The sequence below is a fragment of the Ornithorhynchus anatinus genome, chromosome 4 (assembly GCF_004115215.2).
Source record: "Ornithorhynchus anatinus isolate Pmale09 chromosome 4, mOrnAna1.pri.v4, whole genome shotgun sequence".
Taxonomy (NCBI): Eukaryota; Metazoa; Chordata; class Mammalia; order Monotremata; family Ornithorhynchidae; genus Ornithorhynchus; species Ornithorhynchus anatinus.
The window spans coordinates 6,861,169-6,878,121 of record NC_041731.1 but is presented as its reverse complement, the minus strand read 5'-3'; the positions used below and the strand labels follow the sequence as shown (position 1 = coordinate 6,878,121).

At 53.6% G+C, this 16,953-nt stretch overlaps 1 protein-coding gene across 3 annotated transcripts in view; it reads left to right on the top strand.

The window, feature by feature from the left end:
• The first annotated feature begins 1,638 nt into the window (after positions 1–1,638).
• ZFAT (zinc finger and AT-hook domain containing) overlaps positions 1,639–16,953 on the top strand; it is a 51,009-nt gene continuing 35,694 nt past the window's right edge. For all 3 annotated transcript variants that reach the window (XM_029062891.2, XM_029062890.2, XM_029062889.2), the window contains exons 1-3: positions 1,639–1,821; positions 8,616–8,792; positions 14,627–14,920. In XM_029062891.2, coding sequence (XP_028918724.1) covers positions 1,803–1,821; positions 8,616–8,792; positions 14,627–14,920 — 490 coding nt within the window. In that variant the 5' untranslated portion in view covers positions 1,639–1,802. The remainder of the gene's footprint in view (positions 1,822–8,615; positions 8,793–14,626; positions 14,921–16,953) is intronic.

Sequence of the window (16,953 nt, the reverse complement as noted above, 5' to 3'; positions counted from 1 at the left end):
TGTCGCCTTGACTTGCTTTATTCATCTCCCCTCTCGGCCCCCCCCCCACGCCTATGTACCTAACTGTAATTTTATTTTTTTATATTAGTTTCTGTCTCCCCATGTAGACCTTAAGCTCATTTTGGGTAGGGAATGTGTCCGCTTATTATCGTATTCTCCCAAGTGCCAAGTATAGTGCGGTGCACGTGGTAAGCACTCGATAAATGTGATCGAACGAATGAATACGATCGATTGATTGCTCCACCGAGGCCAGCCCCGGCCCGGAGGCGCTGAGCTTGCTCGTTGCCCACGTCTCGGCCTGGCCCGGCTCTCTCGGGTGGTCGCAAGGTTGAAGATGCCGTTCGGCTGCGGGGCGGGCAGGGCCAACTCCCTCGCTCTGGCTCCCGGATAACGAACTCAGGTCGTCTCATCGTGTCCACGCGGCGTCCCCGGGAGGTGGGGAGCGGCTGCTCTCAGGTCCATTTTTCAGATGAAGTAGCGGAAGCACAGCGGACTTAAGTGACTTGTCCAAATCGGCGAGGGGCAGAGCTGGGATTTGAATCCAGATCCTCTGATTCCCAGGCCTGTGCTCTTTCCACTAGGCCATGCTGCTTCCCTTCTCTTCCCCTCTTCAAAACCCTACTTAAAACTCACCTCCTCCAAGAGGCCTTCCCAGACTGAGCTCCTCTTCTCCCTCTACTCCCTCTGCCACCCCCCCTTCACCTCTCCGCAGCTAAACCCTCTTTTTCCCCTTTTCCCTCTGCTCCTCCCCCTCTCCCTTCCCATCCCCACAGCACCGTACTCGTCCGCTCCACTGTATATATTTCCGTTACCCTATTTATTTTGTTAACGAATTGTACATCGCCTCGATTCTATTTAGTCGCCATCGGTTTTTACGAGATGTTCTTCCCCTCGACTCTATCTATCGCCATCGTTCTCGTCCGTCCGTCTCCCCCGATTAGACCGTGAGCCCGTCAGACTTTAGGGACCGTCTCTATCTGTTGCCGACTCATTCATCCCAAGCGCTTGGTACAGTGCTCTGCACATAGTAAGCGCTCAATAAATACTATTGAATGAATTCTCGCTGCCTCAGTCACCTCATCTGCAAAATGGGGATGAAGTCGGTGAGCCCCACGTGGGACAACCTGATGACTTTGCATCTCCCCCAGCGCTTAGAACAGTGTTTGGCACATAGTAAGCGCTTAACAAATGCCATCATTCATTCAGTTTCTCAGGGAACCTTAACCAGGGTCTGCCCCGTTTAGACAGGGAGCCCGTTGTCGGGCAGGGATGGTCTCTATCTGTTGCTGAAGTGTGCATTCCAAGCGCTCAGTCCAGTGCTCTGCACAGAGTAAGCGCTCAATAAGTAGGAATGATTGAATTGACAGGGAGGTCCAACTAACTCAGACCACTAGGCCCAGAGGTTGGGGCATGCGCAGTAGCTCGGTGAGGGCAGGGGCACACGTAGTAGGCCGGGGCAGGCAGGGGCATGCGCAGTAGCCCGGGAAGGGCAGGAGCATGCGTAGTAGCCCGGCGAAGCCGGGGGAATCCCTGACCGGAAGCGAGATATGCGCATGCGCGCGTCCGGGGCGGGGCGCCGGGCTGACGTCACCGCCCATCCGATGACGCCCGGGGGGGGGAGGAGGGCAAATCCACGATCCGCCATGTTGGATGCCGCAGATTCGCCATAACCCCGCGGCGTTTTTTATTCTAATTTAAAAAAACGCGGCGGCGGGGAGGCCCCCCCGGCCTCGGGGGAGGACGGAGGAACGGCAGTAGTGGACGGAGGCTTTTTTTTTCCCCCCCGGCGCCGTGGGGTTGCCATGGAGACGCGGGAGGCAGGTGAGCCGGGTGGGAATGGGGGGGGGGGGGGAGGAAGCGAGGAGGCCCCGGCGGAGGGATCCAACCCTCGCATGGCGGGGCTGAATGTAGTTCCGGGAGCGGGAGTCGTCAGATGTCTGATCCTGCCGCGGAGGCCTAGGCAGCAAGGGGGGGGAAAAGTAGTCCGCACCCTGGATTTTTTGGGGGGAGGGGGGAAGGGTTAGAAATCTGTGCCCAAGAAGGGAGGGGTGGATGTCTCCACCCAGGGAGACACTATTAGCATCATCATTATCATTATTATTATGGTTATTATCATTATTATCATCATCACCATCATTATTACTATGATTATCATTATTATCATCAACATCATCATTATTATTACTACGATCATTATTATTATTATTACTATTATCATCATCATCATCATCCTTCTTATCATCATCATTATTACTACTGTCATTATTATAATCACCATCATTATTATTAGGTTATCGTCATCATTATTATTACTACTATCATTATTATATTATTACTATAATCATCATCATTATTATCATCACCATCATTTTCATTACCACTATCATTATTATTACTGTTGTCGTCATCATCATTATCATCACCATCATTATTATCATCATCATTATTATTACTACTATCATTATTATTATCATCATCGTTATTATTTCATATAACATGATGTATCAATTAATGTTGGAATCTTATAATATTAATATCATTACTGTAAATATATTATCAATAGCATTATTAATATCAATCGATAGCATTGTGTTTATAATTTTATTATTCATTCAGTAGTATTTATTGAGCACTTACTATGTGCAGAGCACTGTACTAAGCGCTTGGAATGGACAGATCGGCAACAGATAGAGACGGTCCCTGCCCATTGCTGGGCTCACAGTCTATTAAATTGACGGTATTACTATATCTATCATTAGAATTTTGTTATATCAACGTTATTACTAAATCATGTCATTAATAATGCAGTAGAATAATATTACGGCATTACAGCATTAATATAATACAATACAATATAACACAATATGATAACTATATTAATTACAGAATGAATTATGACGGATATATTAATATAATTACGTTGACCTTGATTAACATTACAATTATATTGGTACAAATCGCTAGTATTGTCATTGTAATTTTATAGTTTTATTATAGTAATGATATTACTATTTTTATGATATCATTAATATAATGTACTTATATTGATATTAATTAGTATTGCAGTTATACTTTATTAACTTATTACATTGAAGATGTCATTCTAATCCTTATCTATCATTGGTAAAATTACAATAAAATATGTAACATTATTGTTTATTATTAATATTACATATTATCGTATATATTACTACCACTAATAATAATAATAATGGCATTTGTTAAGCGCTTACTAGGTGCCGAGCACTGTTCTAAGCGCTGGGGGAGATCCAGGATAATCAGGTGGTCCCACGTGGGGCCTCACACTTCTCATCCCCATTTTCCAGGTGAGGTCACTGAGGCCCGGAGAAGTAAATCGACTTGCCCGAGGTCACACAGCCGACAGGTGGCGGAGGGGGGAATTCGAACCCACGGCCGCCGACTCCCAAGCCCGGGCTCTTTGCGCTGAGCCACGCTGCTTCTCTGATAACAATATTCCTTCGTAATAATTACAACGATCGTATTCATTCCCGATAATAATTATGTGCATTCGTTCGGCGGTACTGACTGAGCGCCTACTGTGCGCCGAGCGTAAGAGAAGCGGCGCGGCTCAGCGGGAAGAGCCCGGGCTTGGGAGTCAGAGGTCTTGGGTTCGAATGCCGGCGCTGCCACTTGGCGGCTGGGTGACCTTGGGCAAGTCGCTTCGCTTCTCTGGGCCTCAGTGGCCCCCATCTGTAAAATGGGGATGAAGACTGGGATGACCTCGTGTCCTCCCCCAGCGCTTAGAACAGTGCTCGGCACCTAGTAAGCGCTTAACAAATACCAACGTTATTATTATTATTATTATCATTACTAAGCGCTTGGAATGGACAATTGGGCCACAGATAGAGACCATCGCTGCCCAACAGCGGGCTCACAGTCTAGTAGGGGGAGGCAGCAAAACGAAAGACATCAGTGCCATCAAAATAAATAAATAGGATCGTAGATATCTACTCATTATTAATAAAATAGAGTCGTAAATAATAACGAGATCCACACGCAGACCTACAAAGTCCCGCGGACCCAGATCCGCACCCAGACCCACACGCGGACCTACAGAAATAATGGTGGTATTTGTTCATCCAGTAGTATTTATTGAGCGCTTTCAAGCGCTTACTACGTGCCAAAGCACTGTCCTCGGCGCTGGAAATAATGATGCTGGTGTCTGTTGAGAAGCAGCGTGGCTCAGTGGAGAGAGCCCGGGCTCGGGAGTCAGAGGTCACGGGTTCGAATCCCAGCTCCGCCGCTTGCCGGCTGTGTGGCTTTGGCCAAGTCACTTCGCTTCCCTGTGCCTCAGTGACCTCATCTGTGAAATGGGGATTAAAACTGTGAGCCCCACGTGGGACCACCCGATCACCTCGTATCCCCCCGGCGCTTAGAACGGTGCTTCGCACATAGTAAGCGCTTAACAAATACCGTTATTATTATTATTGAGGGCTTACTATGTGCGAAGCACCGTTCTAAGCCCCGGGCGGGGATGCGGGGGGATCGGGTCGTCCCACGCGGGGCTCACACTCTTTATCTACAGATGAGGTCACTGAGGCACAGAGAAGCGAAGTGACTTGCCCAGAGTCACACAGCTGACAAGCGGCGGAGCTGGGATTCGAACCCATGACCTCGGACGCCCGAGCCCGGGCTCTCGCCGCTGAGCCACGTCGAACGATGCTGGTGGTGGTATCGTGGGCCTGCCACTCACTCTCCCACGCCACTTGGGCCTGGTCGTTGGTGTAGCCTTCCCAGACTTAATAGTAATAATAATAATAATAATGATAATAACAGTATTTAAGCGCTTACTATGTGTCAACCGATTGTTTTTGTCTGTCCGTCTCCCCCGATTAGACCGTAAGCCCGTCAGTGGGCAGGGACCGTCTCTGTCTGTTGCCGATCTGTCCATTCCAAGCGCTTAGTACAGTGCTCCGCACATAGTAAGCGCTCAATAAATACTATCGAATGAATGAATGAATCTAGCCTTCCCAGGCTAAGCTCCATTTTCCTCAGCTCCCCTTTCCTTCCCCGTCACCTCAGCTCCGTCCCTTTGCTCTCCCGCGACCCCACGGCACTTAGGTAGAGAAGCAGCGAGGCTCAGTGGAAAGACCCCGGGCTTGGGAGTCAGAGGACCCGGGTTCTAATCCCGCCTCCGCCCCTTATCTACCGTGTGACCTCGGTCAAGTCGCTTCACTTCTCTGGGCCCCGGTTCCCTCGTCTGTAAAATGGGAATTAAAAGCGGGAGCCCCACGTGGGGCAACCTGATTACCCTGGACCTCCCCCAGCGCTCAGAACAGCGTTTAGCACATAGTAAGCGCGTAACAAATGCCATAGTTATTGTTCTCTTTCTATAATTCTATTTATCTGAATGCCCGTTTACTTGTTTCGATGCCCCCCCCCCTTCCAAGACTGTAAACCCGTCGTGGGCGGGGATTGTCTCCCTTTATTGCTCTATTCTACTTTCGAGTGTTTAGTACAGTGTTCTGCACAAGGGAAGCGCTCAGTAAATACTGAATGAGTGAATGAATGAATGAATGAATGAAAGTTGTCCCCTCCAACCTCAATTCGGTGAGGTCTGCAACTCTGCCTCTTCCAGAAAGGTCCACTAGGAGGCAGTAGGAGGTAATAATAATAATAATAATATTAATAATATTAATAATGGCATTTGTTAAGCACTTACTACGTGCAAAGCATTGTTCTGCGCGCTGGGAGTGGATACGAGGTAATCAGGTGTCCCACGTGGGGCTCCCAGTCTTCATCCCCATTTTGCAGATGAGGTCACCGAGGCACAGAGAAGGGAAGTGACCTGCCCACAGTCGCACAGCTGACAAGCGGCGGGGCCGGGATTAGAACCCATGATCTCTGACTCCCAAGCCTGGGCTCTTTCCATTGAGCCGTGCTGCTTCTCAATGCATTTGCTTCTCAAACCCCTTAATAATAATAAGAAGAAGAAGAAGAATGGCGTTTGTTAAGCACTTACTATGTGCGAAGCATTGTTCTGCACGCTGGGAGTGGATACGAGGTGATCAGGTGTCTCGCGTGGGGCTCCCAGTCTTCACCCCCATTTGGCAGATGAGGTCACCGAGGCACAGAGAAGTGAGGTGACCTGCCCACAGTCACACAGCTGACGAGCGGCGGAGCCGGGATTCGAACCCGTGACCTCTGACTCCCCAGCCCGGGCTCTTTCCACTGAGCCGCGTTAAGGTATTTGTTAAGCACTTACTAGAGAAGCAGCATGGCTAGGTGGAAAGAGCCCAGGCTTGGGAGTCAGAGGTCGTGGGTTCCAGTCCCGCCTCCGCCCCCTGTCAGCTGTGTGACCTTGGGCAAGTCGTTTCACTTCTGCCTCAGTGACCTCAGCTGCAAAATGGGGATGAACCGGGAGCCTCACGTGGGACAACCCGATGACCCTGGATCTCCCCCAGCGCTTAGAACAGTGCTGTGCGCATAGTAAGCGCTTAACAAGTACCAACATTATTATTATTATTATTATTAATAAAACGAGGAGGAAGTCCATCAGTCTGCCGTGGGACCGGACTGTGTTCAACTGATTAACCTGTATCTACCCCAGCACATAGTGCCTGGCACACAGTAAGCGCTGAACGAATGCCACGATTATTATTATTATTATTATTATTATTAAGCACGTAGATATTATAAAAGAAGAGAAAGGGTGACACTACTTGGTATCCATCAGTGGTATTTAAGCTCCTGCCTGGGAGTACAATAATAATAATAATGAATGTTCTAAGCGCTGGGGGAGATACGGGGTCATCAGACTGTCCCACGTGGGGCTCCCAGTTTTGAATCCCCATTTTTACGGATGAGGTAACCGAGGCACAGAGAAGTGAAGCGACGTGCCCGAGGTCACACGGCGGACAAGGGGCGGAGCCCGGGATTAGAACCCACAGCCTCTGACTCCCGAGCCCGGGCTCTTTCCACTAAGCCGCGCCGCTCCGACGGTCGACAGTCACGTCCCCTGCCCGCCGCGAGCTTGCAGTCTCCGTTCATTAGCGGACGAGTCTCCGCGATCGCTTTTCCACGCGGAGGAACGAGTGCGTCGTCACGGGGCTGGAACCGGAACCGGCCCAGAGCCCCGCGGCGAAACGAGCTGACGAAATCATCGCGATCGAAGTCGAAAGGCAGGAGGAATACTGGATTCTAGGGGGCGGGAGGAGGGGCGGCCCCCTTCCCCCCTCGCAGATGGACCCAGCGAGAGCCGACAACATTTCTCTCGGAGCGGCGACCGAGAGCGCTCGTTTTCGCCGAATTGTATTTACCGAGCGCTTACTACGCTCGGGGCTCCGATCCCCGGAGCGATCGTTTCTTCGGGTGCCGTCGGCTGCCAGAGGGGCTCCCAGCGAAGGCCACGTCGGCGCGAAAGCCTGCTTTGATTCCGCTCACGTCCCTCCTCCTCGGGGGCGGCGAGGGGCTAATGGGCCGGTCGAAAGGCCGGTCTCTGGGACTTGAGCTCTCAGGGGAGCGAGACTTTGAGGAAAAGGCTCCGCGCCGTTAACCCCCCCACCCGGAGAAGTTCGGGCGCCTCTTCGGCAGTCGAATCGCCCTCCTTCGCGGGAGGGATCGCGCTCCACGACGGTTTCGGGGGGCCGGGGGTCTTCCTTGTCGGGAGACGGGGGGGGGTCTGAAAACCCCCGGGGCCGGACCCCCGTGCCCGTCCTGGGTTCGGGCCCCCCTCGTCGCTGACTCTCCCTGTAAGCCATCAGCGGTCCCAGCCGGGAGTCGCCCCTCCTAGGCCCGAGAGCCGGCCTGAAAATGTTGGTATCGGTTAACGCTTACTGTGTGCGGAGCGCTGTTCTAGGCGCTGGGGTGGACACGGGGGAATCAGCTTGTCCCAGGTGGGGCTCACGGTCTTGATCCCCATTTGACAGATGAGGTCACCGAGGCCCAGAGAAGTGAAGCGACTCGCCCGCGGTCCCACGGCTGACAGGCGGCGGAGCCGGGATTCGAACCCGTGCCCCCCGACTCCAAAGCCCGGGCTCTTCCCACCCAGCCACGCTGCTTCTCCCTCGCGGCCCTTGCCGTGCCCCCCGCTCCCTCCTTACTCGATGATGATGATTACGATATTCCCCTCGATGATGATAATTACGGGGTTGTTTTTTTTTTAAGCGCTTACTACGTGCCAGACACTGAACTGAGCCCCCGGGGCGGAAGCAGCGCGGCGCAGCGGGAAGTGCTTCGCAGACAGAGGTCACGGGTCCGACTCCCGGCTCCGCCACTCGTCAGCTGTGGGACCGCGGGCGAGTCGCCTCGCTTCTCCCTGCCTCCGTTACCTCGTCTGTAAAATGGGGATTAACCGTGAGCCTCGCGGGGGACGACCCGATGACCCCGTATCTCCCCCGGCGCTCAGGACGGCGCCGTGCGCGTAGTAAGCGCTTAACGGATACAAGCGAATCGGGGTCGGTCCCTGTCCCCCGTGGGGCTCCCGGCCTCGATCCCCGTTTCAGAGCCGAGGGAACCGAGGGCCGGAGAAGTGAGGCGACTTGCCCGAGGTCGCCCGGCCGACGGGCGGCGGAGGCGGGATTCGAACCCGCGGCTCTCTGACGGCCGGGCCTCCAGGACGGCGGTGCTGACGTGTGTCTTTTCTTCTCCCTCAGAAAGCAGTTCCATCTTCATGTGTAAGTGCTGCAACCTGTTTTCGCCCAACCAGGCAGAGCTTCTGTCCCACGTGTCCGAAAAGCACCGGGAAGAAGGGGTTGACGCGGAGGACATCATCATCCCGCTGCGGCCGTTGACCGCCGAACCCGCCGACCCCCCCCAGGGCGGACCGCCGGGTACGTCCGCTCGGTCGTATATATTTTCATCGCCCTATTTATTTTGTTAACGGGATGTACGTCCCCTCGATTCTTTTTATTGCCATTGTCTTAGCGAGATGTCCGTCCCCTTTGATTCTGTTTATTGCTATTGTTTTCGTCCGTCCGCCTCCCCCGATTAGACTGGGGCCGTCTCTCTCTGTTGCCGATTTGTCATTCGTTCAGTGGGATTTATTGAGCGCTTACTAGGCGCAGAGCACTGCACTAGGCGCTCGGGATGAACGAGCCGGCAACAGAGAGAGACGGTCCCCGCCGTCTGACGGGCTCACGGTCCGACCGGGGGAGACGGACGGACGAGAACGGCGGCGATGGAGTCGAGGGGAAGGACGTCTCGTAGAAACACTGGCGACTAAATAGAATCGAGGCGATGCACGTTTCATCAACGCAAATTCCAAGCGCTTGGTACAGTGCTCTGCACATAGTAAGCGCTCAGTAAATACTGTGGAATGAATGAATGATGAGCACAAAGCAGAACGTGGGTCGGGGGTTGGGGCCGTCTCGGCACGTCCAGACCCGTGAGCGGGTGTGTTTCGGCTCGCTGATTGGCGGCGATTGGGTATCCGTCGGGCGGTGGTATTCATGGGGCTTCATGGAAAGAGCCCGGGCTTCGGAGTCAGGGGTCGTGGGTTCGGATCCCGGCTCTGCCGCTGGTCCGCGGTGTGACCGTGAGCGAGTCGCTTCGCTTCTCTGTGCCTCGGTTCCCCCATCTGTGAAAATGGGGATCAGACAATGTGAGCCCCATGTGGGACGTTCTGTTTACCCCGTGTCTACCCCAGCGCTTAGAACGGTGCTCGGCACATAGTAAGCGCTTAATGATAACGTCGGTGATGGTTAAGCGCTCACTATGTGCCGCGCACCGTTCTGAGCGCTGGGGGGGGGGGGGGGCGATACAGGGTAATCGGGTCGTCCCACGCGAGGCTCACAGTTAATCCCCATTTTACAGGTGAGGTCACTGAGGCACAGAGAAGCGAAGTGACTCGCCCGCAGTCTCACAGCTGACGAGCTGCAGAGCCGCGATTCGAACTCTCGACCTCTGACTCCCAAGCCCGGGCTCTTTCCACTGAGCCGCGCCGCTTCCCTGCAGCTTAACGGATACCAACATTATTATTATTATTATCACTTTGCACAGAGCACCGTTCTAAGCGTGTGGGAGAGTGTAATAGGATCCACCGTGCTCTCCCGAGCGCTTACAACAGCGCTCGGCGCACGGTGAATGCTGGATAAATGGTGGCGATTGATTGATTACCATAGAGTGGGTATCGCTGGCCTTCCCGAGCCTCGCTTGCATTCATTCGGTAGTATTTATTGAGCGCTTACTATGTGCCGAGCACCGTTCTAAGCGCTGGGGGAGATCCAGGGTCATCGGGTCGTCCCACGTGAGGCTCGCGGTTCATCCCCATTTGACAGATGAGGGAACCGAGGCCCAGAGAAGTGAAGTGACTCGCCCGAGGTCACACAGCCGTGCCTCAGTTATCTCGTCCGGAAAGTGAGGATGAAGACTGTGAGCCTCACGTGGGACAACCCGATGACCTGGTATCTCCCCCAGCGCTTAGAACAGTGCTCGGCACATAGTAAGCGCCTAACAAATACCCACATCGTTATTATGATTATTAGGTGGGATAACCTGATTACCTTGTACACCCCCCAGTGCTCAGAACGGTGCTCGGCACATAGTAAGCGCCTAACAAATACCAACATCGTTATTATTATTATTAGGTGGGACAACCTGATTACTTTGTACACTCCCCCGGTGCTTAAAACGGTGCTTGGCACATAGTAAGCGTGCACAATAGTGCTTAACAAATACGTGATTCTTGTTATTATTATATAATAGCTATTATATTCATTCAGTAGTATTTATTGAGCGCTTACTATGTGCGGAGCACTGTACTAAGCGCTTGGAATGGACAAATGGGTAACAGATAGAGACGGTCCCTGCCCTTTGACGGGCTTTTGGTCTGATCGGGGGAGACGGACGGACGAGAACAGTGGCAATAAATTATATATTCTATAATAATATATTATTATTATTATATGATGGCTGCTGCGGTTATCATTGCTGCTGTTTGTTCTTCTACCCCGGCTACTACTACCAGAGGTTCCCGATAGTTCATTCATTCGGTCATTTTTATGGAGCGCTTACGGTGCGCAAGGCGCTGCACTAAATGCTTGGGCCAGTATAACAGCAAATAGACACGTTCCTGCCCACAACGAGCTCACAGTCTAGAGGGGGAGAAATAGAAATAGAGGGGAATAGTGGAAATAGCAGCGTGGCTCAGTGGAAAGAGCCCGGGCTAGGGAGTCGGAGGTCATGGGCTCGAAACCCGGCTCTGCCACTCGTCGGCTGTGTGACCGTGGGCGAGTCGCTTCACTTCTCTGTGCCTCAGTTCCCTCATCCGTAAAATGGGGATTAACCGTGAGCCTCACGTGGGACGACCCGATGACCCTGGATCTCCCCCAGCGCTTAGAACGGTGCTCTGCACAGAGTAAGCGCTTAACCAATACAGGTACCAACCATACAGACTCTCAGCCACCTGGCAACCAAGCATCCGTCAGCACGTTTCTTAGCGAAGGACGAAAGAGAAACGCGGGTTTGGGGCTGGGGGAGATTGGGAGGCGTTTGCTTTTCGGGTGAGTCGCAGACATTCCCCCTGTAGTTGATCAGAAACTTCGACGTGTTCATTCGCAGATGTTAAAATGAAACTGGCCGGAGGAATGTTGTTTGACTCTGGGCGGGAGGAGTGTGGTCTTCGAGCTAGTGCTCAAGTGACCGTTTAACCTTCCGTTTCCATTTTTGCCAATTTGACTCTTCTATCTGTGACCCTCTGCCCCTTTCTCTGAAAAGCTGTTCGTGCCTTTTTCGCTCTTTGCCCTCATCACTGTAGTTAAAAATGCTCTCTCTGGCATTCCGGCTCACGGGGGTTCCTTGACTGTTTTCTCTTTTTTGGCTCCTTAAGCTTTTAACCAAAATCTCAAGTTCTTAACGCAAGATAGAGGTTTAAAAGCGTTCTAATAGTTTTAGACGAGGATCTTTTCTTTTTTCTTCCTGTCACTTTGGACTTTCCGAAAGTACTCAAAAGTAGAGGAGTGGAAGAATAATTACACTCTGCCGAATGGTTTCAGTCCAGATTTAACCTTCGCCATCCATGGTGAGATGAACGATAGTTGAAATGGCTTAATTGCATCCTTAGCTCCGGAGGGTTTGATTTATTATTTTCACTTCCTGGGTAAGAGAAAGAGGCTTCCACTTCTCTTCCCTCTCCCCTCCCGCCCACTTTTAATTTTCCTGCCTTTTAATCTGTTTTGCCCCTGAACGGCTAGGAAGGGGGGATTAGAGGGGAAAAAGGGAATCTGGGCAGGTAATGCTACTTGACGCGTGTATAGCCGAGTCTCCAAATTGCGACGTGAAGTCCCCCGGAAACCCAGCCGTGACTGTGGGCAAGTCACTTCGCTTCTCTGTGCCTCAGTTACCTCATCTGCCAAATGGGGATTAAGACTGCGAGCCCCGCGAGGGACAGCCTGATTCCCCTGTGTCTACCCTAGCACTTAGAAAAGCGCTCTGCACAGAGTAAGCGCTCAACAAATACCAACATTATCATCATCCTCGGCCAGTGTTCCAAAACGCCGAAAATCCTCCCACCCTCCCTGCTGGGGATCTGAAAATTGGATCTTTTCAGCGTGTAGGTGGGGAAGGTAAGTTGGGCTCTCAAAATGAAAAAAAAAAAAAAATAGGGCCAGGGCAGCCGGTCACCTTCGGCTTTCTATGCCGTGTCGTCGTCATCGTCATAATGGTATCTATCGAGCTCTTGCCGTGGGCAGAGCGCCGTCCTAAGGACTTGGGAGAGTACAGTGCAACGGGTCACATCTCCTGCCCGCAAGGAGCGTGTCCTTCGGTTTCCTGGAAGTCCAGGAACTCCAGGAGAGCGCCCCGTAAATACCACTGATCGATGTGCACGTCTGCGTCCCGGAGGGTTTTGGGATGGAAAGCAAAATTCAAGGAATCCCCCTTCTCTCCGACTAACCGTTAGAGTAAGCAGTCAGCGGGTCAGGCAACGATCGCAATTAACTGTATTTCGCATGTCCGTCTCCCCTTTTAGAGTGGAAGCTCCTAGAGGGCAGGGAATCGGTCACTTCTGTCCGATCCGTATTTTCCCAAGTGCTCAGTACAGTGCAGAGTGTGTCTGTGTGCGCGCGCGCGTGCTCCCTGGGTTGATGTATTCTGTTTCTTCCTAGCCCATCCTTTAACCTGGAGAGAGGAGGGGGGAAGAAAGGAAGAATAATTGGGATGGAATCAGTTTACAGAGTAGTTGCAAACTTGGATAGGCAGCTAAGTATTTGACATCTAATTTCAGTGAGTCGCTAGGAAAACTACTTAAAATTATTTATTTTTAGTCACTTAATCTTGAAGATTGGATCTTCTTTTTCAACTGGACAGTTTGGCTCCAGTCATCCTGAATCCTGGAAGGAATTTCAGAAGTTGTGCAACTCATTAAAAGCACAATGAGCTTTTGAAGGGGGGCAAGAAAATCAACTGAGATATTTTATTTTTGGAGCATGTCGTAGGAAGGCTGAAAATGGTTTTCTGCCATCTGAATTTAAGTGAAAAGGAGAGTGGGCAAGTAACGCAATGTGTAATCTGGGAGATGGCCATCATAGCGCAATTCAAAACTGCTTTATCAAAGGAGCTTGCGCATTCCCAAAAACGGCAATAATAATAATGACGATGATGATGATGATGATGACTGTGGTATTTGTCAAGCATTTATTGTGTGCCAAACATGTACTAAGAGCTGGGATGGATACAGGAAAAACAGTTTGGACACAGTCCCTGTCCCACGTGGAGTTCACAGTCCAGTGGGGAGGAAGAGCAGGCAAGACAGATGAGGAAACTGAGGCTCAGGGAAGTTAAGTAACTCGCTCCAGGTCACGCAGCGGGCAAGTGGCAGAGCCGAGGTTAGAACCCAGTCCTCGTGACTCCCAGTTCTGGGCTCTAACCACTAGACCACGGTGCACTCCCTTGGGCGGGGTGCCCTGACGTCACTGCGCGGGAAGAGACGACAAGCGGGGGATGCGTGTGTCCAACCTGATTAGACTGTATCTTCCCCCAGCGCTTAGAACAGTGCTCGACGTATAGTGAGCGCTTAACAAATACCATCATCGTCGTCATCACCCCGCCCCTGTCTCCCGCGGGGCTCGTAATCCAAGTAGAGGGGAGGTAGGTACATTCGTTCATTCAGGCGTATTTACTGAGCGCTTACTGTGTGCAGAGCACTGTAAAGAGAACGACAGCAATGAATTAGCAGCTGCCTCACGTTGCAGAGTCGACAAACCAGGATCGTGGTGTTAAAGGGGTGGAAAAACAGGGCTTTGGGAGGGGGGAGGTGAGAGGTTGAGGGGAGGTAAGCGGTCGTCCGCCCCAAACGGCCTTCCCCGCGCCACGGAGGTCCCGAAGGTGGGAATCGGGGCTTCCGGCACCAGATTGGGGGGCGTCTCCCTTGGCTCAGATGCTCCGCCTGAGGGGGAGCCCGTCCCCTTCACCCCCGCCGTGCATCCGTGACCCTATTTATGTTGCGAATGGGGCGTCCGTCCCCTCGATTCTATCTGTCGCGATTACGTTGTCTTGTTTTCCTCCGTCCGTCTCCCCCGACTGGACCGCGAGCCCGTCAGCGGGCGGGGATGGTCTCTGTCCGTCGGCGGATTGTCCATTCCAAGCGCTCGGTCCAGTGCTCTGCACGTAGTAAGCGCTCGCTAAATTCCGAATGAATGACCCAGCTCCGCCCTCCGCTCCCTCGCAGAACCGTCGGCGGCCAAGAGGAAGCGGGGCCGGCCCAGGGGGTCCACCAAGAAGCCGCACGCCTCCGAGGGCTCGGTGGAGAACAGCGGCTGCAGCCCGAGCGAGGAGAATGCTCCGGGGGCGGCGGAGGAGGAGGACGAGGAGGAGGAGGAGGAAGAGGAGGGCAGCCCCTCGGGACCGCCGCCGGGGCCCCTGGAGTGCCGGAAGTGCGGCCGCAGGTTCTCCAACGGCCGCCAGCTCCGCAAGCACATCTGCATCATCGTGCTCAACCTAGGCGAGGAGGAGGGAGAACCAGGTAACGGGCTCCGGGGGGGGGGGTTGGGTGTCCGTTTCCCGTCAGGGCGCTGGGTGGGCTGACGGTGGGGGGGGGACCTCGGTCCAGAGCCCCAGAGTGAGGCCGGGCCTTCCGCTGGTGGGCACGAGGCTGTATCCCTCTCAGGGGGCTTTCTTTTCTTAAAAAAATAACGGCATTTCATTCGGTCGTACTTGTTGAGCACTTTCTGTGTGCTGAGCACTGTACCGAGCGCTTGGAAAGTACAGTTCGGCAACAGATACAGTCCCTGGCCGGGCACTGTAGTAAGCGCTGGGGTAGATACGAGCAGATCGGGGCGGACGCAGTCCCTCTCCCGTATGGGGCTCACGGTCTCAATACCCATTTTGCAGCTGAAGTCACTGAGGACCGGAGAATAATAATGATAACGTTGGTATTCGTTAAGCGCTTACTACGTGCGGAGCACTCTTCCAAGCGCCGAGGGGTGATCATCGGATTGCCCCACGTGAGGCTCACGGTCTCCACCCCCATTTTGCAGACGAGGGAACCGAGGCACACACTGAGGCCCGCAGTCACCCAGCTGACAGGTGGCGGAGCCGGGATTCGAGCCCATGACCTCTGACTCCCAAGCCCGGCTTCTTTCCACTGAGCCACGTGAAGTGACCTGTCCAAGGTCACTCGGCAGACGAGTGGCGGAGCCGGGATTACGGCTCGGGTCTTTACGGCTCCCGGGTCTGAGTTCTTTCTATTAGGCCACGCTGCTTCTCCTAGGGAGTTGTTAGTCGGTGGGCATTTCAGAACAATAAATAGCGGAGGACATCTGGCTGGTTACTTATAAGAGCGTGCCCGGGAAGCAGTCGAACCCAGGTCCAGCTGCGTTTCCGTGTAATTTTTGCGGAACCTGGCGCCCGATCAGATCCTATCCTAATCATAGTGAATAATAAGGATGGTGTTTCTCAGGCGCTTACTCCGCGTCGAGCACTGTTCTAAGCGGTGGGGTAGATCTAAGTTAAAAACACGGGACTCACAGTTGAAGTAGGAGGGAGGACGGACGTGGCGTAGCGCCACGGTGTGGAATGAAACAACGGAGGCTTGGGCCGGCTTGGTGAGCGCAGACCTCGGACGGGCCCGGGGCAGCGTCTCAGCCGTAGCCGAGCCCCCGGTCAATTAATTAATTGTGGTATTTGTTAAGCGCTTCCTTTGAGCCCGGCACCGTACTGAGCGCCGGAGTAGATAAAAGCAAATGGGGATGGCCTCTGGAGAGCGAGGGCCGCCGTGCGCGGGGGGGGGCATCTCCGTGGGACGGGAAGAGCCGCTTCCCAAGGGCAGACCTCGAGGACGGAAGACCGTCACCTTCCCGCTCTCGGGGTAGGAGCGGCCTTCCCAGAAGGTCCCGGGGACTTGGGCAGAGAAGCCGGAATCAGTGGAAAAGTGCGGTCGAAAGGGGCTTATCCCAAACTCGATCTGGGGCTTAGTCTCGGAGCCGGTCGGCCCGGTCCCGCCCGCCGGGAGAGACGACCCCGGAATCAGCCCCGGAATCCCGCGGCAGGAGAGAGCCCTGCCCGGCACCACCCTACTCCCTCTCCGACCACCAAATGTGCAGCGCTGGCCTTGGAATACGCGGCTTTATCTGCGCGGATTTGGGATTTCTTTTAACACTTGACGATCACCCCCCCCCCCCCCCCCCCGCGGCTGCGATGGGGCAAAAATCCAGTTCTGTCCGTCAGTCGGTGGTATTCAGCGAGCGCTCGCTACGTGCGGAGCACCGTACCAAATCCCCGGGAGAGCTCCAAAAGAAGAGTTAGGAGATGCAGTTCCTGCCCACAGGGGGCTGACAGTCTTCAGCGGGAGACGGACGTTGTAGTAGGGCCTGGCAGAGTAAATCCCGTTGCCCGGGTTCAGCCCCGGCGGGTGGGGTGGGGGGCTACTGCCTGCGGAGCCAAAGTGCCAGGCGAGCGGGCTCGCCTTACTGCGAGGAGCCGGGGGCCGCGGGTCGGCCGGACTCGCCGTCTGGGACTCGGTGGCCCCTGCTCGCCCGAGAGGTGGAGGGCGTCCTA